The 24,033-nt window shown below is 41.6% G+C and overlaps 1 protein-coding gene across 2 annotated transcripts in view; it reads left to right on the forward strand.

Annotated features, from left to right (window-relative positions):
- The first annotated feature begins 224 nt into the window (after nt 1-224).
- The window catches only part of EPHA4 (EPH receptor A4), a 139,611-nt gene continuing 115,802 nt past the window's right edge, over nt 225-24,033 (forward strand). For both annotated transcript variants that reach the window (XM_004427613.3, XM_004427614.3), the window contains exons 1-3: nt 225-357; nt 3,439-3,506; nt 7,671-8,334. In XM_004427613.3, the coding sequence (XP_004427670.2) occupies nt 267-357; nt 3,439-3,506; nt 7,671-8,334 (823 nt within the window). In that variant the 5' untranslated portion in view covers nt 225-266. The remainder of the gene's footprint in view (nt 358-3,438; nt 3,507-7,670; nt 8,335-24,033) is intronic.

The following is a 24,033-nucleotide window of genomic DNA, read 5'->3' on the forward strand; positions in this document are numbered from 1 at the left end:
CGCAGAGCTCGCCCCCTCAAACCCCGGGAGACCGCGCGCCCCGCGGGGCCCGGAGGGGGCGGGGCCTCAAGGCGGGCTCTGCCCGCTGGGGGCGGGGCCGGGCCGCCCCATCTGCGCCGCCATTGGCCGCGGGCCCCGGACTGGCGGGTGCACGTCACGGGCCGGGCCCTCCCCCTTGGCAATGTCTTCAGCCTGCTGCACTCCTAACTTAAGCATTTATTCCACTGGGATAGAAGCGGCAGGAACAGCGTTGGCACCGGCGAACCATGGCTGGGATTTTCTATTTCGTCCTCTTTTCGTTTCTCTTTGGGATTTGCGACGCTGTCACCGGTTCCAGGGTGTACCCCGCGAACGAAGGTAAGAGCGGGGCGGCCTTTCTGCGGTCGGGGACAGAGAGCGAAAGATCCGGGGGTGACTGTTCCCCGGGAGCGCGAGGCCAGGGGATGTGGGGGGATCCCGGCGTGAGCGGTGCGCCCCGACTCCGGAGAAGGGGGCCTGGCCGAGGGGATCTGCAAAGGGGAGGCGGGGAGCGGCTGGGCAGCCTGCCCCGGGGCGATGACCCTTGCATGCGGCGGGGCTGCCCAAGTTTGCAGCGAAAGGACAAAGTTTATCAGCATCCGCCGGCGAGGCCAGCTCGAGGCGCCCCGGGGGGATGCGCGGGATCAATGCCAGGATTTTTAAAAAAATTCTGTGGACCTAGTGCTCCCTACCACCACTCCCCCAACCAGCCCGGGTGGAGGGGGAAACGGAAGCCTGGAGCGCGATGAGGGCTTTTGCTCCCAGGTTCTTGCGCAAGCCTTGCGAGCTCTGGTTTCTGCAAAGTTTCCCGAGCCCTGCGCTTCCCGGGACCGGCTGCAGGGCCTCCGCGGCGCAGCGGTCGTGGCGCCGCTCGCCGGTCGCCAGTGACCTGATTTCTAGCGCTCGGCGTCAGACACCTTTCTCCCCTCCGGACCCCGCGCCCCGGGGATACGATTTCTGGCCTAGGGGACCCAGGCTCCTCAGATGACCCCGCAGACCTGGGGAACCCTCCAGCGAGTTGAATGTACTCGAGTTTTTGCTTTTTGCCCCAGAACGGTACCCTGGGCTAGTTTGGAAGGAGCTTGCGGGACCGGCTGGACTGGTCTCAGTGCTCAGTTTTCTGCGCGTCGGTTTGGACGTTCTGGAAGGGTGGCCTGTATGTCTGTGTCGGGGAGGTGGGGGTTGATCATTTAGTTTCTGATGATCTCAGAGAAAGGCGAGTTGAGTGTGCGTGTGTCTGTGTGCGTGGGGGTCTGTGTGTGTATGCGCGCGCGCGCACAAATGAGTGTATGTGGGTGCGCGGGCGCCCGCGTGGACGCGGACGATTGTGTGTCTGTGCGTGAGTGCCCTGATTGTGTGCGCGTTATGTTCCGGCGAATGCTCGTGCTCGAGCCTGCGTGCATGTAGCCTTGCATCCATCTCGCCGACTCTTGCACACACCCCTCCTCCATCCCTCCATCCATCCATCCATCCATCCATCCATCCCTCCCTCCCTCCATCCGTCCATCCATCTCTTCATCCGTCCATCTCGCCAGGATCCGTTCATCCATCCTTGTGCAATCTATCATTTTCCCTGTTCCGAAGGAGGGAGCCAAAAACCAACTTAGCCTTGGCTGGTCAGCCGGTACCCAGAGCTCGCCAGACGGAGGCTCCCAGAGATGCACACACCTGCCAGCCGACACCGCTTGGGAAGAAAGGGGCGCTCTCTCACACTCTCCATCTCCTCTCTCCTTCCGACGTGACTCCTCGTGCCGTCTCGGCCGCTGCCGCCCCTCGGTCCCCAGGGTCGTTTTTCTGAGCGGAATCGTGGGTCCCGCGTTCTCCTGGCTACTTCGCACACTTGTTAGGACGCCCCCAAGACCTCTCGCAACAGACGTAGAGGAGATTTCTTTTTACCCTTCTCTTGGTTTTTCTTTGGCAACCAAAACTTGGAACCCCCAGGCACAAAAATGCTCTGATGGAGCCGTAGGCTGATGTAGAAAGAAGTGGGGGGATGGGGGACTCTCCCCTCCCGGACCCCTCCTCCCCCTTAAAAATTAATTCATTTTGTTGCTTTTTATTCCCATCACGTTGCCTTTTCTCCCTTTTACCCTCCCTTTCTACTCCCTCCCTTTTTTTGTAAATTGGGTCTTATTGTTCCCTTTGTGTCCCTAATCCACCTTACATAAATCCAAATGGATGTAGCGGGCTTTTCTCTAGGCACCGAGAAGAGGGAGTGAGGAGGGGGCGCCACTCCGGGCGGGAGCGACCCAGGGAAGTCTCTACATTTTCAAATAATTAAGAGATGCCAGGAATTGAGGCTTCTCCGGAAAACCAAAGAGAAAGAGGCTGATTTTAAATCCTTTCAGTTCGGGGTGACATGAGGGGGATGTGGGCAAAATTCAGGAGTCTGGGGGCAAGATTGGGAGTTGGGGTGCGCAGGAGCAAAGATGAAGGCCTCTCATTCCCACCCCTCCCCCAGCCTGAAGAGCCAGGCTCGCCGATCAAATTAATAAGCCAGTGGTTCCTTGGAGATGGGCCTTTTCGACCCTCAGGCCTGCGGATCTCGGTGGGAAGGGGAATGCGGAGAGGTTAGGAATTCACTGCGTCCTTTTCAATGTCCTCCGTGCCTAGGACTGTTCCAGCCTGGGCGGGGTGCAGCAGCTCTGTCGCCGCCCTCCGGATCCCCCTAAGCTTGGACGCGCACTCTTAGGTGTAGCGAAATCTCTTAGTACTCCATACCTAAAATTCAAACCAGTGATTTCCTCGTGGGCGGAGGACGAGTCGCCGATTGTCCTCTAAAAGACCCGGGAAAGAGAATCCTGAAGTCCATTTGCATGCTATTCTAGGCATCTGCCATGCCCCCTTTCTGAAACGTTGATATTTAAAAAGGCAGCGGTTACCACATCCCGGGCCTATTTATTTGGTGGTGGAGGGGGAAAAAAAAAGGTGGGGGAGAGAACCTTTTCATGACTCTCTGAATCCTCTCTGATAGAATTCACTTGTGGCTCTGTCACCACCATGATGAGTTATGCGGTCATCTGAAACTTGCAAAAACAAATAACTCTGGGAGATACCAGACAGAGATGAATGCAGATTTTGCTCTGGAGTGTAACTGCCCTACACAGATCTATTTATTTTTTTGAGTTGTACTTGAGATTCCCTAGTCATCCTTTTTAGAAAATGAATCAGCTGAGTCCCGGGATGGAATTTTAAATGCTAAGCAAGTTAAATAAATAAGAACCTGCAGATTTAAAGAGGGGAGAAGACCAAGTGAGTAATGATTATTTACATAAGTGAGACCAAGTTTAGATTTTGATTGGAGTTGGATATGCACACCCTGGGCACATATGGAAACGCTCAGGCAAATGGTTTTCATAGTATTGGCTTTTTGCAATTGGAAATTAATCTATTTTTCTCTCTTTTTTTTTTTTTTTGTAGTTACCTTATTGGATTCCAGATCCGTTCAGGGAGAACTTGGGTGGATAGCAAGCCCTCTGGAAGGAGGGGTAAGTTCCGAGTTGCTTTCTGATCCAAAGGGTAAAAAGCAGTGATTAGCAACTTACTGAGAGTCCTAATGGCTTGATTCTTGTTGATTGTGGTGAGGGGGTCAGATTTCCGCCATGGCCTATGAAGTGAATTACGCTTTGTTGGAGAAATCGTATACTCCCTTTGGATAGCTCTGTCATGGAAGAACTAGAAACCAAAAGGGCAGAAAGGGGTTTCAAAATTAGGAGATTGGTGGAGGCAGAGACTTAGATGCCTGTTTAAAACTAAAATACCGACAAGAAATATGATCTGGGGACCAAATTAGAATTTATGCCTATAACTGTGAAGGTCTTGAAGTACTGACAGGGTTAATTTTAGAGCAATTGTTCTGTTTCCAGATGAAGAAATTGAATAAATAAAGATATCAGGGAGAAACATTTCTAATTGTAGCAGGCACTGGTTTGGTTCTGTGTATAAGCAGTGGGAGCTCCTTACCTTAAATCATGGTAAGGTATCATGACCTTAAATCAGCTGCTGTTCTCATGCATACTGAGAGAGAAAGCCTTACATGAACTTGTGCCAAGGGTACCATATATGCAGAAAACCCCCCAAGCTTGAGTATGGTTGGTGCTAAATGTGAAAAGTTTAAGTATTTGGAATCCTGGTTCTTTGGGGATCGGGGAGGCTGGATCATAAAGTATGAGAGAGCTCATCACTGTTCATTTCTTCTCCAATTTGCCATCACTGCCCCCATCAGAAGATTCAGAGAATAGATTTAAGTCAATGGGCACATTCTCCCCCCTTCCCCTCCCCACTTAATAACAGGTCAGACTGAATCAGTTTCGGAAGGAAATCAGTACAACATGTAACTCTGACTTCTGCCAAATTGAAATAGCTCTCAAATCCTTTAAAAAGTAAGCATATCATCCCACCTTTACTTGGTAGTCTATGACTGAGTCAATTGATTAAAAGCAATGGGATGAAAGATGAGGAGTCTTTACCAGGCAAACATTGTAATGCCAGCTCCTAGTTTGGTGCTTCATGCCTGTCCATTGAACAAACAATACAGGATTAAAAAATAAAGATTCATAGAAACTGTTATAGAAGACCGGTTTCAAATATAAGACAAAGCAAGAAAGCAGTCACGAAAATGGAGAATTTTAGGCTTTTTCCAAAGCAGGTCTTGTCATCTGTTGGAAATAAAACAGAGACTGCCCTGCCTTGCTATTTTTCTGTCTGAACTTGAATGCAGTTGGTTGGGTCTCTGCTGAAAAATTCTAGTCTGTCCTCAAAACCATTTTTTTAAAAGGAGGGAGCGTGATTGGCAGGCCTCTGGCTGTGTAGACAGGCTGTATTCACCGCTGATTGCAGGCAATTGCCCTCATCCTTTGAGTGGGAAGAAAGGTACAGCTTTATCTTGTGCGAGTCAGACTCTTGTTAATCCTATACCCTGGAAAGGTCACTGATTCAGGGAAGCGTTCCCAGGCTACGCCAGGGGGATTGCTCTGTAGGTTGAATGTATTAGAACTGCGAGCAAAATTGAGGAGGGAAGGTATCAGTACTTGCATTAAAAAATTTAATGAGCCTTCTTTTTCTTACTGGCTGCTCTCGAGTTTGAAGAGAGAATGCATCTAGTATGATTTTGGACCTGACTTGTTACACTGAATGTGCATGTGACCTATTTAAAAGTGAGGAGTGACACATTTTTGTGTCCAGTCTATGGTCTATCTAGTTTCTGGAAAGCTTTTATTGCAATTTAATATGCTACAGACGTCTTTCCCCCTGCCTCCTCACAACTGCTGAAAGAACACCTGGTTACTTTTTCTAGACACGAAACTTCTTTTGGTTGTCTTGAAGTCTCTTAAAAACATACTTTGCATAGCTGATTGTATATAACTCGGAACTTTTTATGGGCTGAATGTAGATAGACGTCTGAATGTAGAATGTAATTTGTCCTTTTTCTTAAATATGTGCATAACATTTTAAGTATTATTGTGAGGGGTTACAAATGAAATTTTATTTGTGTATTAAGAGAATTAGTCATTCCAAAATACATAGTAGCCATTGACAAATTATGTGCCACATTATAAAGTTTAATTAATCTCCAGATGATGAAATTGAAGAGGACTTTTTCAGGCTGGGAATGAAGAGATGAATTGCATATCTACCAAGGAGAAATGAATTGGCTTTAAAAAGTTCCTTCTAGCTGAGAGTAAAAGCATATTTAAATCTTTTGATTATTCTGAAGTCTCTACTTATAGTTAGAACAGTTCACATCTCGGCTGGAAACTTGAAATTGCAATTTTGTCCAATAATGACATTTATTTGTTGTTGTCGTTATTTTTAAAAAGAAAAAGAAAACTTATTTGACAATACCACCCAGGAAAAAATGAAATATAGTGAGAGACAACTTGCTGTTCTCTTGTTTTTCTATCAGAACAAGTAAGCAGAACATGAAAATAATGGAAAGTGATGGCACCTGATGGCAACATTGTAGCCAAAACCCAATTTCTTAGCACTGTTCCTCTAAAGGAGTATATTGAGTTTCTGACGCTGATGGTAAAATACCAAACTAAGGGGAGATTTGTTGTTCTGGTGAATTGATCAATGTGTTTAGACAATTAAGTTTAGGCTGGAAAATTCGCATTAGACCTGAATTATCCCGTATGAACTCTGGAAATATCCCTGTGTGCTTTCATTTACATTGATAAATATGACTTTCTATATTCCCTTTGTTCTGAGATGAGAAGCACGCTGAGTAGGGTTTTTTTGAAGGTGGGGATCTAGTTTTGGATTTACGTGAATTTCCCCAAATAAGTAAATTACCGGTGATTTATTGCTCAGTGAATAAAAAGAAATTTTAATCACCATGGGGCACTTAATCCCTCCCAGTTCCAACTTTCGTAATGGTAGCAGATAAAAGCGATACAGAATTTTATGCATTATGGCCCTTCACGTAGTAACATTTCCATCCATTAATAGTTTTCCAATGCACAGATGTAAAATCCGTTAAAAGATACATTATGATTCTATGGCCTTCATTGGACTGAATGGAGCTTTAAGTGGAGCTATTACAGAATACGAATTTTTTTAACTGCCCTTTTTTCTTCTAATTATATTCATGTGTTAGATACTGAGGCTGATTTACACCAGATCTATATAAATGCGTCACTACAGATATTAATGAAGAATTGGAGGCTCCCTCCCAACGTGGTAGGAGCCCCCAAACCATCTTGCTGCTTTTAGGATTATTTTTAAAAGGTTTGACAAGAGTGAAACTATATCTCTAGTCACGGTGAAATTTGCTGAACTCAGATTGTCCCATCATTAGAATCCCTGTTGGGATGTAGATTGTGAAGAAAACTGTACCATCTTCCTTTATTTTTCTCCGGCTTTCAATCATAAATACCGCCTACTATTTTATTTTCAATATTCACAGAATATGTAGAAGCAAAGCTTGTGTCCATTCTTGTTTACTTATTATATGTCTGTGGTTTAAAAATAAGAAAAATGTACAAGCTTTTTCATTGAATACATCCTCTTGAAAAGTGTCCTGCCGTTATAAATGATAGTGTATTGGAGACATCCAACCCTCAAATTTACTTTCTATCTTCCCAGGATTATCGAAACCAGAATGATGAGATTTTCTTTTCCCCTTTAAATACGGTGCCAAAGAAATTGACTGACGTTTTTTTAGGTGTTAGAGAGCAACGTTCTGACAGGAACACCACTAATTAACTGATAATTGTCTTCCTTTGGCAAGCTCTGCTCTTCCTGCCCTTAATTTGCAGGTCTCTGCTCAGTTGTTGAAACAGTACACACACTAGTTTTTCATTTATGAGTAAATTTGAACTGTTGCCACTTGAAATTGTAGCTGTTGTAAGAGGTGAATTTGAGGTTCTTAGACCACTGCAAGGAACTGCTGAGAAGTCATAAGCAGTAAATCCACCAGTGCCTCTGGATTTTAGGCAAAAGGATGAAACAATTAAAAAAAAAAACCACTTCCCCAATAAAATATTTTCTGATCTCCCATAGGATGCTTTATTAATGAGGATGGATGTTCAGTAGTTATCTTTCTTGTTGAAACAGTTGAAACATTGGTGTCCTATGAGAGTAAAATGGGCTTGACAAATCACTGTATGATGAAATCTTGTGATTGATACGTTTCCTTTGGATCTTTGCAGTGGGAGGAAGTGAGTATTATGGATGAAAAAAACACACCAATCAGAACCTACCAAGTGTGCAACGTGATGGAACCCAGCCAGAATAATTGGCTCCGAACTGACTGGATCACCCGAGAAGGGGCCCAGAGGGTGTACATTGAGATTAAGTTCACCTTGAGGGACTGCAATAGTCTTCCGGGCGTCATGGGGACCTGCAAGGAGACGTTTAATCTGTACTACTATGAATCAGACAACGACAAAGAGCGTTTCATCCGAGAGAGCCAGTTCGCCAAGATTGACACCATCGCCGCCGACGAGAGCTTCACCCAGGTGGACATTGGCGACAGAATCATGAAGCTGAACACTGAGATCCGGGATGTAGGGCCACTGAGCAAAAAGGGGTTTTATCTGGCGTTTCAGGATGTGGGGGCCTGCATTGCCCTGGTATCGGTCCGCGTGTTCTATAAGAAGTGTCCGCTCACCGTTCGCAACCTGGCCCAGTTTCCAGACACCATCACAGGGGCCGATACATCTTCCCTGGTGGAAGTCCGAGGCTCCTGTGTCAACAACTCAGAAGAGAAGGATGTGCCAAAAATGTACTGTGGGGCAGATGGTGAATGGCTGGTACCCATTGGCAACTGCCTATGCAATGCTGGGCATGAAGAGCGGAATGGAGAATGCCAAGGTAAGAAGAGCCATATTGTACTTTTCATTAGGGCTTAGTGCACGTAATTAAATCAGAGATGAGACTAAATGGAGTAAAGCCAGTAATTAGCAGCCCCCTGTGGGATGTGGTGGGACAGAGGGGTCTAATGAGTAAGTGCTATAGCTCCAGGTGGCAAGGCTAAGACATTCCTAACACTGACAAAATAAATGATGCTGCTGTAATCAGCAGAAGGCCAAACTCATTTGCTAACAGGCACTTAGATCTGAACCCGCTTGATGCATCCTCTGAAATGTAAATGAACAAGCTTAAGAACCAGGCTGGATTCATCCTTGCTGCAAGAGGGTAGACACATTTTCAAACCACAGTTTCCCCGTCCATAGACTTGGTAAAATGACAAGGATGGTAAATATCTCTCATCATATGTATGTGTATGTGACCGATTGAAATGTGAAATTAGGATTGCCTTGTTCCAGTTCCCTCCTGCTGATTAAAATCGAGCTATGTGAAGAAAGTTCAGTTTTCCCTGCCTTGTGGACCAGTGTAGACGTGCTCAACGAAGTGCAGTGACAGTGTTTCCAGTACATTCTGTCCCACTGAGCACCCATTGATAGGGTTTCTAAGTGAAATTAATCTTGACGCAAGACCTCTTTATTTCCCTGAGGAGGTGATAAAGAGCTAGTAAGAGTCTTCTTATTTGATTTGTGGTCAGAGACAATAGTAAATTGTGATCCATTTTGGTTATTGAGTTTTGGAAGGAATCTAGGTATTTTTTTGTCATGTTAATTGCTATTTATCATATTACTAAGGGGATTTTTTTTTCCCTCATCTTGAGTTCAGTGCATGCAATTCCTTCTTCCTTTATGTCCCCCTTCTGTCAGAATACTGGGGAGTTTGTAAAATTTCTTTCTTACAGCAGCTTTGTTTCTGAGTTAGGGATGAGAGTAATCCATATTTATATGAATTGCTCATATCGTGTGGATTAAGGCTTAAAAAAATCAGTTGCTGAAGGCTTTTATTTTTGCTTGGTATTTATTTTTAGTGGTTATCAATAGTCTGCTGTTGCCAATCTTATCATGGTTACTACTGAACAGTGTAACTCTGGTCGGATCTATGGAACAGATCAGATTAATCTTTTCTCAGGGTAGTTGTTGAGTTGTAGACTGGATGGCCCATGGTTCACCTGATTTGGTGATTAAAGAGCCTGAAATAACTGACTGCCAAGCAATTTGTCTGGCATTTCAACCATGTTAATGACAGAGTGGGATTAACTATGGGGCAATCCACTTGACTGACTGGAAATCAACAGTTATAACCCAAAGAAAACTGCATTTTTGATAATTTGGTGTCATAGAGTTATGCATTTCTTGTTTCATAGTTTATACTTTTCTAAAGTACCGTTCCTGATTTGCTGTAATTACTTGTAGAAGTAGCTAACAGTGAATGTCTTTAATTTCACTGTAAATAAAACAGAATAAAGGCTGGCAACCTTTCCGGTTGACCTAGAGTCAAAAGGCAAACTTATAAACTTGAAGATTTAAAAGTTGGAATTTAGATTTTTTTTATAAAGTTTCATTTCTTGCCATTTTGTTTGCACTTAGCAACTGCTAGATAAACTGTACCAAACTGAAACTAGAAAGTATATTCTGGTATTAATATTAGAAAATCTGTGAGTGCATTGTTATTGGCACCTAAATTACAATAATCATAGCAGGAACAGTGAAATGAACAGAGCAATGACACCACATCACATTTTAGAGTAAATTAGTCTGCCTTTTTGATTTTTGTAAGACAAGACTTGCACATCTTCACATGTCAAGATTCTCATATATATTTAAAAAAAAACCCAGCGTTGTCTTCCATTTCCTGCTCAAATGTTCACGCATCTGGCATTAGTACATCTCTCTGTATCTAATGTCATTGATTTTCAATTGTTACAGAGCCCAGTAACTCATTCATTGCTATACTGTGAAACTCCTTGACATTTTTACAACCCAAATTAGAAGGAAAAGAGAAAAAGATGGAAAGGGAAGTGAATGTAAAGGCAATTGAACATTTTAGTAGTTTGCTTTATGGAAATAATCTTGAGAATTCATTTAATCATGTGGTTCATAGAAGGGGAGGGGCTCAATGTTTTAGGTCCAGTCCATGTCTGAGCAAAAACTGTTCCCAACACGAGGCCAGGCATTTAATGGAAGGGGAAGGTCGATGGAGCCATTTTTGAGAATCTTCAGTGTTTTCACACCTGCTACCCAGGTACTCTGTTTGCTACTCATAAAACGATGAACTCTTCCAAGAAGACACTTTGTGCACAAAACCTTGCACTTTACTTGTGTATCGTTTTTAATACTATCAGGTCAGAATATCTGATGAATTTAGGGAGGAAGGAGCAACCTGAATGACAAGGATTCTTAAATTTCAAACTTGAGTGAGACTTTTTAAAGATGACTCAAGGGGCCGGCCCTGTGGCATAGTGGTTAAGTGCGCACGCTCCCCTGCTGGCGGCCCGGGTTCGGACCCCGGACACGCACTGACGCACCACTTGTCAAGCCATGCTGTGGCGGTGTCCCATATAAAGTGGAGAAAGATGGGCACGGATGTTAGCCCAGGGCCAGTCTTCCTCAGCAAAAAAAAAAAAAAAAAGAAGAAGAAGAAGAAGAGGAGGATTGGCAACAGATGTTAGCTCAGGGCTGATCTTCCTTACAAAATAAATAAATAAAGATGACTCAAGACTGTAAAAATCTTAAGAGTAATAAAAAATGGTTGTCTTCATCCTTGACATCATTACTGGGGGTCAGAGAAACATCCAGGTAGAGCAGAGTGAACATCAAGGCAAGGAAAAGTGTCTAGGGCCGGCCCCGTGGCCTAGTGGTTAAGTGCGCACGGTCCGCTACTGGCGGCCAGGTTTCGGATCCCAGACACGCACCGACGCACCGCTTCTCCGGCCATGCTGAGGCCGCGTCCCACATACAGCAGCTAGAAGGATGTGCAACTACGACATACAACTATCTACTGGGGCTTTGGGGGACAAAAAGGAGGAGGATTGGCAATAGATGTTAGCTCAGAGCCGGTCTTTCTCAGCAAAAAGAGGAGGATTAGCATGGATGTTAGCTCAGGGTTGATCTTCGTCACCAAAAAAAAAAAGTGTCTAAATCTGGTCACTTAGCTGTATGACCTTGAGTATGGTTTTTAAGCCCTCTGAACCTTGGTTTGTTCATCTGTAAAATGGATTGATAATAATTGTACTGAGCTTACAACTTAGAACACACTGATGTAAGGTGGGTAAAAGTCACCTTTGTAGATTGTAAAGCATTAAACCAATGTTAATGCTAGCATTTCTTTTATCATTCTGCTCTTCCCAAGGTCATAACTGTTGACTTTTAAGGGTGTTGAGTTGAAATAGTAAAAGAGAAGTCCAGCTCACTGCCACTCTTGGAAGTCAAGTCTAAAGATAGGAAACATCGTCCTTGCCCTAACAAAGAATAATGTCCATTTTCACACTTCATACTGAAAATGGTATTTGGAAAGTGTCATTTTTTTCCTCCCCTGTAGGAAAGAGAACTTTGCTTTGAGTGAGAGAAAAGCGATTTGGGGGTGGGACAAGAAATAGCAGGGTGTAAAGAAAGCTTAAGAAGGGATGCAAAGGAGAACTGGCAAGTTTTCAGAACCCTGGCAGCAGGTTCCTCCCCAGTTGTCTTTTCAATGGGTTGGCTGTGGCAGGACAAATAGAAGAACGGGTGAAAGGTCACCTACTTCCTCATCCATCTTCCTTGGGGTCTGGGAGGTCAGAGTGAAGATTGATTAAGATCTTAAACTTTTGACAAAGGATCCTTGGACAAAAATGGCCAAGGCGGGCGGGGGCCTGGGCTGTACTGTTGTTTGAATCTAACCCTGGTCATCTGCCAGAGTCCTCAAGGGACCTTGGGGACAGAACTACACTTCCTCTGGGAGTTCTTACCTCCGAGCGGTACATGCTAATGGAGACGAAGGACGAAGAGCTGCGTGAAAGTGTCAAGAGCGTGGGGTGATGGCGGGCTTGCCCTCGGAGGCAGCTGCAAGTTCATTCTGCTCTTGAATAGCGTTTTCTGAAATGATCTGGCGCAGTCTCAGCAGGACAACAAAGAGCGTTAGCCACTCGTCTGTCATCTCCAGGAGAATGTGTGGCTGGTGATAGCAGCAGTTTGAACTTGCCTAGTAGTTGGGTGCAGAGGATAACTAACTGTTCTAGTTAGTCTAGTTACCAAATCACCTTAGACTGTCAGAAAAAGAAAACGAATCCACCTCAGACACCCCCGCCATACACACACACATATACCACACCCCGTGAGGGAATGTTCCAGATGTTTTACAGGGTTGTTTTCATTACCTCAGAAATATGAAGCAGAAGGAAGAGAGGAAAAGATTCTTTATTAACTTATTTTTTGCTTAATTAAAAATCTGAAAAATGAAAGGAAAGTCTCAGATTTACTCTTTGTGAAATATTAATAAGCAATATTTTCAGAGAGTACATATTAAAATAATACTAATAAAAAGAAAACATTCTTATGGAGTCACTCTTAAGGTCAAATAATCACAACTGTGACAAAATTTAGCTAGGTGGGAGTCAAGCCTTAATGAAATATACAATTTTGCTGTAAATTGGCGTCATATATAACTGGGACCTATATTATATATCATTATGTATATGATGCCTTCATATCAGCAAAAGGTATCTTATTAAAAGCTCTTGAGAAAGAAAAAGACAGAAATGCTTTGATAGCTGTAAAATAGAAATATTTCAGATTTGTGCTCTGAAAAGGAGAGAGCTGTGTTTAAAAAAAAAGGATTACTGTGTTTTCCTAGTATACTATAGAAGGACCTTATGCGAAATAGGTGCTGGAAAGGAAGCATTTAAAATATAGTTCAGAGAGATGCTGTTTCACATCCTTTCTACTTTTGAAATTTTTCTTCTACCTTTGAATCATGTCTTTAAGAATCAATTGCTTGAATCACATGGCTGCTTTTATCTCTGGCTTTGAAGCGTGGCTGTGATCATTGAAAGGCACCCTTCTTCATATATGGGAAGGGCAGGGTTTAATTATTGTCCTTTTTCTGTTATACTTTTTTATTTCTCCTTCTTCGTGTGACCAGGCTTCTTTTGTGAATGTGAATCATGCAATGGTCTCTATTTTGGGTTCGCCAAAGCATCACATAGGAATTATCTCAGTTAGGGATTTTTGAATATGGTGTTGAAGATTTGATGACTTATTTCAGTCTAACTGAGCTTCCTTGTACCTTTCAAAACTGAATTAAGACATAATTATTCTGTTAAGACTTGAATCTTTAGGAAAAAGACTGATTAAATGGCTTTTCAATGACTACTGTGCAGAGGTGGTCATGTTATAAGTTTGACTTTCACATCATTGAACTTTACTAAGTTTTTTTTCTTGGCATTTAATTGATGAATTTAACATTACCAATGAATTATATGCTTCAAACTCTTACGCCAACATTTTATGAGTTACCACTCTTTACAATTTGGCAGGTAACCTAAATATATCTTTATACATGTATTTAAAAAAATAACAGAAGTGGACTCATCCTCTTAATCGTCATCTTGTTTTTATTCTGCTTGACTCTTTATCATGGATGTCATTCCATATTAGAGAATACAACTTTTCTTCGTTCTTTATAATTGATGATTATTAATCCGTAGTATAAATATATCAAACTTCATTTAATTTTTCCCTTATTGGTAGATATTTATGTTGTCTTACTTTTTCCTGATAATATTTTTTAAACAAACACTTTAATTTGTAAATGTGTATGTACATATTTTCTTTTCTTTTCTTTCTTTTTTTTTTTTTTGTGAGGAAGATCAGCCCTGAGCTCACATCCATGCCAATCCTCCTCTTTTTGCTGAGGAAGACTGGCCCTGCGCTAACATCTGTGCCCATCTTCCTCCACTTTATACGGGACACCGCCACAGCATGGCCTGACAAGCGGTGCGTCGGTGCGTGCCAGGGATCCAAACCCGGGCTGCCAGCTTTGGAGCGCGCGCACTTAACCACTGCGCCACGGGGCTGGCCCCTGTATGTACATTTTTGTTAAAAAATTGAATGATTAACATTACTTCGTTGTTTTTCTGGCTTTATCTTGTTCAAGTAGTTTAGTAAAACTTCTTTATCACGGAAGTGTAAGTGAAGGAGTGCACTCCAGTATAACCAGACAAGTAACACCAGCAACAATTATGGAACATAGTGGGGCCTCATTAAAAGTGCATTGAATGAATAAATAAATGCATAAGGAGTTGCTACCTGTTTCGTATTAAACATTTATTTGGAGGAATAATGTTTCCTGGAGTCAACAAGGGATGTCAAAATCTTTGCGTATGACTAATATATTAATGAGGTCCATGTTTATAATTCCTACTTCAGTTGAGTCTTAACTATTTTCATCTTGCTTATGAATCATCTCTATGTCTGAATGTTCAAAAGTCCCTGTAGCACGTGAGTTAACATAGAGTTATTAGTACAAAATGGCTAAGACATGCCTTTGGAGTTTGAGACTTGAGTTTAGTTACTAGTTGTGCTACTTAATCAGATGTGTGATCGTGGACACTAAACCTCCCTAATCTCCAGTTCACATTTGCAAATTGGTGTCAATAGTATGTTATTGTGTATGATACACACATAAAGTATGTATGTATAGAGTAAAGGGTTTAGGGTAGTGCTTAGAATGATTAAGGGCTTAGTAAGTGGAAATTGTTATTGTTAATTTTACTGTTATTAGATGGAAATATGGTGACAATGTGGGCTGTTTGATCAGTGTCTGTTCAACAATGAAAGCAGTTCATTTAGTTCCAGAGTAGAGGGTTTTTAGTTTTTTTTTTAGGGGAGAGCAATGGTGACACATAACTAGGGGTAGGGAATGATAGGAATGGCTGGTCTTGTCTATATTGATCAAATCCTGTTCTCCAAGTTACTTTGCCATTGCAGTGGCTCTCAAAGTGTGTTACGGCTGGGTTCCCCAAGACCCTTTCACGTGGTCTGCAAGGTCAAAACTTTCTTAATAATACTGAGACGTTATTTTCCCTTTCCTTCGCTTTCTCTCATGAATGAAGTTTTCCAGGGGCTACCTGATGTGTGATATCTCGTCAAATGGAATACAAAAGCAAATATGAGAAGCTAGCTGTCCTCTCTTAAGCCAGGCATTGAAGAGATGTGCCAGAAATAATTAATTAATTAAATAATACTACTCACAAGTTTTGTTTTGGGAAATAATAGTTATTTCTTCATGAAATTATGTGATTTGTGTTAACGTATAATGGATTTATTATTGATATTTTAAAATGAATTAATAAATAATTTAAAAATTTCTCAGTTTCAACTTCCAATGGTAAATATTGATAGCTTTAACTCACATGAATAGACAAAAACCCTCTGGCATCCTCAGTATTTTTCAGAATGTGAAGGGGTTCTGAGACCAAAAGTTTGAGAACCATTGTACTAGTCTATGAGCCTTCGAGTTTCTCTGGCAGGCACTTTGAGTGCACTTCTGTCTGCTGCAGACACTTTAAAAATTAAAATGAAATAAGAAAGCTCTGAAAACCGTTTCAGAATCTGGGAGATTTAGGTAGCTTAGAAGAATGGCATTACATTTATTCAACCCTCTAGATGTTTCTATAAAATTAGGAAGCAATTTATAACTCTTGGCCTTTTAAAACCTGTTTTTCTGTGTCCAGTAACACGGCTCAGTGCTCTTTTTAGTTTTATTGTGCTTGTGAGAGGGAATGATTAGAGAAGGCCTCAGCTGTCCCCTGGACCCTGAGAGACTGTCTTTTTCTCTTAGGGCATCAAACCTTTTCGATTGTATTTTCTTACAGCTTGTACCTCTGTACCATTTTGGGGAGAAGAGCGGGTGAGGTCACTGGGTCCCGAGATCTGGAGGGTAATTAATAGTTTCATGACTAAATGAACATTTTATGAATATTCAGGGTCTATTTCAGCTTCCTGGGAAACAGTAGTGTCAGTACTGCTTACAACTCCCTTTGGAGACACCGAGTGTTTGTGGGTGAACGCGGGTCGTCAGCTGTCTGCCTAGGGTTGCTTTTCCAGGCAGCAGATTCTTCATTTGCATGTTCTGTATGCACCTTCATGCAAAACAGCACACCCATTTCCCCCTTGCACAAAGGCAATGAGGGCTTCCTTTGGAAACTCCGGCCAAAATCTCCTTCTGTTTATGCAGAACCCAATGATTTAGACACCATGCAAATTAATTCGGTTTTGATTTGCATGCTTCCAGAGATTGGGGGTGGGAGGCGGAAAGTGGACTATTTGCACAGGGCCCTTTTTGTGTGCTCCCTCCCGCCCTGGTGTGGCTGGTTGTCACTCCCGGCCCCTTGCCCCATGCAAAACAACCCCAGCTCCCACTGCTCGTTTTATTTTGACCTTTGGAGAGGAACCTAGCCTTGGCGAATCCCTTGGCTTGTCTGTTTAGTGACAGCTTCAGCTGGAATCTTGCTGTTCTTTCTGAGGTGGGAGGAGATGGCACTATTCAGATTATGCTAGGAATGTTTAGAAGTGTCCCAATAAAGGGCTTAAAAAATTGTAAAGTAAAAAGATAAAATTCTTTGTAAAAGAACTATGAGACTTCAGGAAGTTCCGAAAATAGGCCTTAGGTCACTAGTGTGCTGGAATCCATTCATTCCTTCAACAAGTAGATATTGATATTGCAAGCCTATAATGGACAGGTCATCATTGCTATTTTCTTTCTTTTTTTTTTTAAGATTGGCCCTGAGCTAACATCTGTTGCCAGTCTTCCTCTTATTCTGTCTTTCTCCCCAAAGCCCCAGTACCTAGTTGTGTAACCTAGTTGTAGGTCCTTCTAGTTCTTCTATGTGGGATGCCGCCTCAGCATGGCTTGATGAGCGGTGAGTAGGTCCACACCCAGGATCCGAACTGGCCAACCCTGGGCCACCGAAGCCAAAGGTGTGAACTTAACCACTACGCCACCGGGCCGGCCCCCATCATTGGTATTTTCATCCGTGTTTCTACATCTATGAATGAATACGTCAGTCTTAATACCTAGAATTGTAATTAAAATCCCTTATTTTCACTTATATCCCAGAAAAATTTCTTCATAAGGTGTCTTGACTTTAATTCAGTTCCTTATTCTGTATGCGTAGTCACTTTGGGTTGAATATTGCTTTTTGAATTCCTGCCTTCCCATTTCACCCGGTGCCTCCAAATTGACTTAACCTTCGCTTTATTCCTCTAGAATGGAAACGCAAGCACGCTGAATATTTCACCTCAAAAACCTCACTCTCTGCTTGAAAACAGCACTATCTTCAGAAGACCATGATCATATGTATTCTATAAACTAGAAGAGGAGGACTTGGCATGAAATGTTTTTGAAGTTCGATTAGTACTGAGTTCAAGCGAATTTCACAGGGCAGCAAACGAGCATCGCCAGACTTTGCGGCGTAATTAAATGGAGGCAGGGTCAGCTAAAACAACATCTAACTGTGGAAGAGCTTTGGGTTAGCGAATGGTCTGACACAGTTTGATGACGCTGTTCAAAGTCCATTTGGGATGGATTATTAGGATTAAAGAACACCAGAAGGTTCTGTACTTGGTGTGTTCTCTGGTGTCATTAGTGGATGAGAAAATTCAGCTGCTTCTCTGGCTCTTGTTTCTAAGGATGGATTTAAACAGACCCGCACTTCTCAAAGGTGATCTTCCTAACCTCTCTTAATAAGTTACAGATCTCAAATTGCTCAAAATCTTTAAAATACCATTTGAAGTAAGTTGATTGATAATTATCATTTCCCCTACGTGTACAGATATTTTCCACAGCAGTACAAAGCTATGGTACAGTTTCTTAATTACCCAGATAATCCTGTTTGCTCGTATTTTTAAACTATGAAGTGCTGGGTAATTATTCAATTCTTAATAGAAGGCAAATGGCAATGTAAACAATAATTAGGATGTTAGACAGACTAATGCGCTTCAAAGCAAATTGGATTTTTTTCATACTGTTCAGCATGAAGTCCCATAAAGCTAACAATTTAGAATCAAGGCCGAAAAGGTTCCATTTTGTTCATATTTTGTGGCGTTATCTCTTCATGGCTTGTTTCGGTGAATAGCAGTTTGCCCCAGTGAAGCTGGCTGTACCCAAGCCAAATGTTTCTGGAACAATCGCTTCCCTGCTGTTTGACATTTGTCTGTGTGCTCCCAGGGCTCCAGATTGGTCCTTTGTCTGCTTCAGATCCAAGGGGTCAGAGGTTAACAGAATACTGATTTCCTCCCCTAATACCATGGCAGGTAAATATGGGCCCACCTCATGATCAGTTAAGACACGGCTCAGTTAGGAATGCTTTTCTCACGGGCTTTTATCCTTAAGAACTTCCCTGATTTAAGTCGCCAAGTTTCTAGCTATTGCTTTCCACAGTTGATCCTTCATTATGACTGCTGCTGTCTCTTTTATATGGCTTTTTCCGTTAATAACTATTCACAATTAACAATATATCCCCAGAAATACATGACTTGAAAACTCTGAGCAAATCATCGCTTTTGATGAATTAATTTTACAAACATAATGTGATAATACTTTGCAATGTTTGCGCACTTAATTATGTCTTGCAGTCTTATCTGTACTGTTATGTTTCATTGATGAAATAATAAACTGATAACAAAGGCAATAGACAAAGATACTTTAATAATGGTGCTATTACCTCCCCCTTCTTTTTTTTCCATCCAGTCTTCATGGTGTGTTGGCAGTTAGAGGTATAATTAAACGAACAATCAATTTTATTTTCCATTTTCATCATTTATGAAGATGTCCATGCATTCATCAATATAAATGTTATTAATATTTTACATCAGTTTAATTATATCAGTCTCAATTTTTCTCTCAAGACTAATGTAACTCAATAGACTACTTCCTAATTGGTTATGATGCACACATAGGCTTTAGAAGTTTAAAATATCTTTCAAACTTTCAAACTTTTTGTTATCATCAATTCACTTTATGCCTCTTTATTCTATATATTAGCTATCCAATTTCTATTTGGCCAACCTCTTTCGCGTTGCCCCGTGAACTTGATACTTAGATTCTTAGATTTATTTTCAGTTTCAAGTGTTTGAAAAAGACATCTCCACTTTGAAACACAGTTTCCTTTTGAAGCCTCCAGGTTGGCCATGACTGAAGCTGCCCCCAGGCAAATTAGCATGTTAAAAGAATGGATCAATACCTTTCTGGATCCTCCACCCTTCTTGCTGGCTTCCAAGGGGGAAGAGTGTTGAAGAACACTAGGAGGTCCTTGACAGATGTACCAAGGGACTTCAAGAGGATTGTGGTGTGCGGGACATTTGACAGCTTGATCCAGTGCCCGGACCGCTTCTCCGCTGGCCGTGTGAAAATGGATGCAAGAGGAATTGACAGCTTCAGGAAAGCTCTAGCAGTTCATGTAATTATGGACAGGATTAGAAGAAAAGTGTTGGGAGAAATAACAGATCAATACAAGGGCACTAGTTGTCTGAACTCAGCTTTAGCTGTTTGAGAATTCCATTTGGTAACATTTAGGCTGTGTGGAGAGAAGAATATTTTATAGGTTTGTTTTTTTAAGGGTTGTGTAAACCTATGCATAAGAAAAAATATATAAGCAGCCACAGATTTTTGAGAGTGGACTTGTAGGTAATTAACAGTGTAATGCTTCCAGTACTTAAGATGCAAAGGTGCTAATTAGCTAATGGGAGAAATTGAGATTTCATTACTCTGTGTCTCTAATGAGGTGCCAGCAAAGAAGTGCAGCTGAAAGTAATATATGAACATTCAGATGTCCCTTTATAGTATTTTCTTTAGCAAGTACCTCTCTGTTTATATCCTAGAGTTTAAAATTAGCCGAATGCAGGCTGCACTAAAACAATTTAAAAGTGTGTGTGTGTTTTTAAGAAAGAAACTCATTTTCATGGAAAAGTGAGAACCCTAGCTTTGCATGAATGAAAAGAAAAGCATTAAAAAAAGGTTTGAAATACACAACCCCTGAGGATCCCAAATGGTCTTACTTTTCAGAAGTTATCTTCCACAGGGCAAAAATAGCTACTGTACTTAGTTAAAATGAACTCAAGTACGTAATTTATTCTAACCTTCATGAAGGATTCTGGGATCCTCATTCACAAAATATTGTAGCTATAACTATTCCAGTAGTTTTTAAACGAATAGTTGATATGGCCAGAATCCTCCACTATGATTTCAGCAATGGTACTGAAACTTTTTACAAAAATTTCATTGTTAGATCTTTCCTTTTCTTCTCCTAGAGAAACATGAAGTCATTTGTTGAAGCAAAGTGATGTCTGACCTTATAAAAATCACTATTATCACAACTTTAAAAAATGTACTAAAAAGAACCCCTCCCCTGAAAAAGCATTGTTGACTTCTACTACAGATAATGATTGAAAAACACAACCCTATTGAGTTTTTCTTTTCTTTTTTTTTTTTTTTTAAAGATTTTATTTATTTTATTTTTCCCCCCAAAGCCCCAGTGGATAGTTGTATGTCGTAGCTGCACATCCTTCTAGTTGCTGCATGTGGGACTCGGCCCCAGGATGAACGGAGAAGCGGTGCCTCGATGCGCACCCGGGATCCGAACCCGGGCCACCAGCATCGCAGTGCGCGCACTTAACCACCAAGCCACAGGGCCGGCCCCCTATTGAGTTTTTCTAATATTTTCCATTATATCTTCCAGCTGGTTATCACTGATCTACAGGAAAGCTATTGATTTTTGTATGTTTATCTTGCATCCAATCTCTTTATTGAACTGTCTTGTGAGTACTAATAGGTTTTCAGTTAATTCTCCATAGTATTCTAAAGAACTAATAGTTTTGACTGCAAGCAACTATATATTTTTTCTTCTTTCCAAAAATTAGACCTCTTATTTCTAATTTTTATCTTACAACATGGTCAGAATTTTCAGTAATAAATAATAGTGTAGATTATGAGCATCTTTAATTTATGCCCAGTTTTAATGGGCATAATTTAAGTGTGCTATGAGATATGTTTTCTCAATATCATACTTCCAACTTTTAAACATTTCTCAGGTAGAACGAATTTTGTTAAATTACTTCAAGTATCTCTTGTAGTTATGTGACCTGTTGGACTTGTTGTATTTTCGAGATTGAATATATTAGTAGATTTTTCTGATAATAAACCATAAACTCTCTTTGCATTTGTGGAAAAAAATCTCTATTCAGTGGCAGTGGATTTTGATACATAGTCTCTTGAATTCTATTTGTTGATTGAAAATAGTGATTAAGAGCCAGAGTTTTGGAATAAGAACTGAGTTTTAATTTCAGCTTTGTCACTTACAGTGTGATTATGGGCTAGATAGTTACCTTTAGTACTCTGCTTTTCTCCTCTGTAGTATGGGAATAATGATACCTACCCCATGCGTATAAATGGGTTAAATAAGACAATGTATGTAAGTGTCACTTAGGAAGTGGCATCTATTCAGTAAGATGTAGAAATTTTTATTTTATTTTGTATCTTTAATAAATATCCAAGAGATATTAGCCTACATATTTTCTTTTTCTCACTCTTTCTAACTCTACCCCTTTCTCTCTCTCTTCTCTTATTCTTAGCAGGTTTTAGTATTACAGTCAATCTGTAAAATTAATTACAAATGTTTTCCTTTTTTTAATTAACATTGTAGAAAGTAATTGGCTCCGGAACCTTGTTCAATTTCTTTTCAAATCATATAATGACTTTTCAAGCCCAACATACTAGATAACTTCTTTAACTTTGATTTGAGCTATCCCCAGCCTCTGCTGACTTGAGAGTAGAAAGCAAAGATGCCACATTACTCTCATTGCTAAGTACATTATTGAGATTTCGCATTACTTGTGTAGATCTTAAACATATAGGTAAAGGTAACAGGATCGTTAAAACTGGAGTTAGCGCATAGGCATGGTTGAGCTACTCATTAATCAGGAGTCTGGCTGTTAATGAGAATCTAGTTGAGAAAATATTTAATATCCCATTAAGGGAAGCTGCATGTCACTTTAGAGTGAATGTGAATGCACGCAGGCCCCTCTCAGCTGAAATGCTTTGCTCTCCTTTTTTACTGAGAGAGAAAGAGAGAGCATGAAATGACAGATCCACTGTTAGAGAAACATCTGGTGCTCCTTAGAGCAGCAACTTTGACATAATAATTTATAAATATTTTATATTGGTTTTGAGGATCAGCAAGTTGCGCTTTTCATTTCAAATTATTCTGTTGGCCACAGCAGGCAGAATGAAGACCAGAACACAGGTATTGCCTCAGTGTAAGGAAGAACTGTCTAATATTTTGAACTAGACAAGAGTGGGGGGTGATGAGTTTTTGAGATGATGAGCTCCACATCTTTGGAGCCAGTGTTCACTGTGGCTGGATGACCCCAGGGCGTCTAACTATAACCCTGCAGTAAGAAATTGGAGACCCTTGGGCCGACCCCGTGGCTTAGCAGTTAAGTGCGCGCGCTCCGCTGCTGGCAGCCCGGGCCCGGATCCCGGGTGCGCTCCGACACACCACTTCTCTGGCCACGCTGAGGCTGTGTCCACATACGGCAGCTAGAAGGATGTGCAGCTATGACATACAACTATCTACTGGGGCTTTGGGGGGAAAAATAAATAAATAAAATTATTAAAAAAAAAAAAAGAAATTGGAGACCCTGTGTTTCTCAAAGGGGTACCATTGTCCTATTGGCAGGACAATTCTTCCTTGAGTAATACTCTACCAAGCGTTGCAGGTCTGTCCTGTGCACAGTGGGTGTGCACGTGCAAGGCGTTTAGCATGCTGAGTAGTTCCTTGGCACCAAATGCCTGTGACATCCTCCAGTCACCGTGACAGGCCAACCCTGGGTGTGGATGCTAATCTCAATAGTAATTTTTAAACAAGACAAACTGTAAGACCACTTATAACTCTAAGATGCTAAGATAGTAGGGTATTTGGTAACCCTGTTTTAAATATTTCTTATTTCCCATAGGGTAGGTAATCTAGGTCTAGGATCTTGTAGCATAGAAAAGATGGAGAGGCTCTTCAAACAATCCCAGGTATCAACCTTTCTTTTTTTATTTTCCTTAAATCTAAGTGTTCACCATAGTATCTCAAAATTAATATCATATTTTCCCCAATATGCACCAATTAAAGGAGATGGGGAATGTCTTTTTGTTGTTGTTGGTGGTGGTGAGGAAGATCGGCCCTGACCTAACATCTGCCAATCCTCCTCTTTTTTTCTTTGCTGAGCAAGACTGGCCCTGGGCTAACATCCACACCCATCTTCCTCCACTTTATATGGGACGCTGCCACAGCATGGCCTGACAAGTGGTGCGTCAGTGCATGTCCGGGATCCGAACCGGTGAACCCCGGGCCGCCGCAACGGAGCGCGCACACTTAACCGCTTGCGCCACCGGGCCGGCCCCAGGAATGTCTTTTAGAAGAAATTATTAACATTTTGTAAAAGCATTTATAACAATGACCATTAACCAAGTGCTCTACTGGCTTTAATTTATTTAGTTATGAAACAGCCTTATAAGGCAGGTACTCTTATTATCCCCATTTTACAGTTGGGAAAGCTGAGGTACGGGAAAGGTACTTAAGGCTGTGTAGACTACTTAGGAAGATTTGAAACTAGATAGACTGGCTCCAACCTCCACAGCTGCCAACTCTATACCATACTTTTCCCGGGTAAGAAGTGTTAGAAA

Source organism: Ceratotherium simum, chromosome 37 (assembly GCF_057802395.1).
Source record: "Ceratotherium simum simum isolate JZ-2026a chromosome 37, ASM5780239v1, whole genome shotgun sequence".
Lineage (NCBI taxonomy): Eukaryota > Metazoa > Chordata > Mammalia > Perissodactyla > Rhinocerotidae > Ceratotherium > Ceratotherium simum.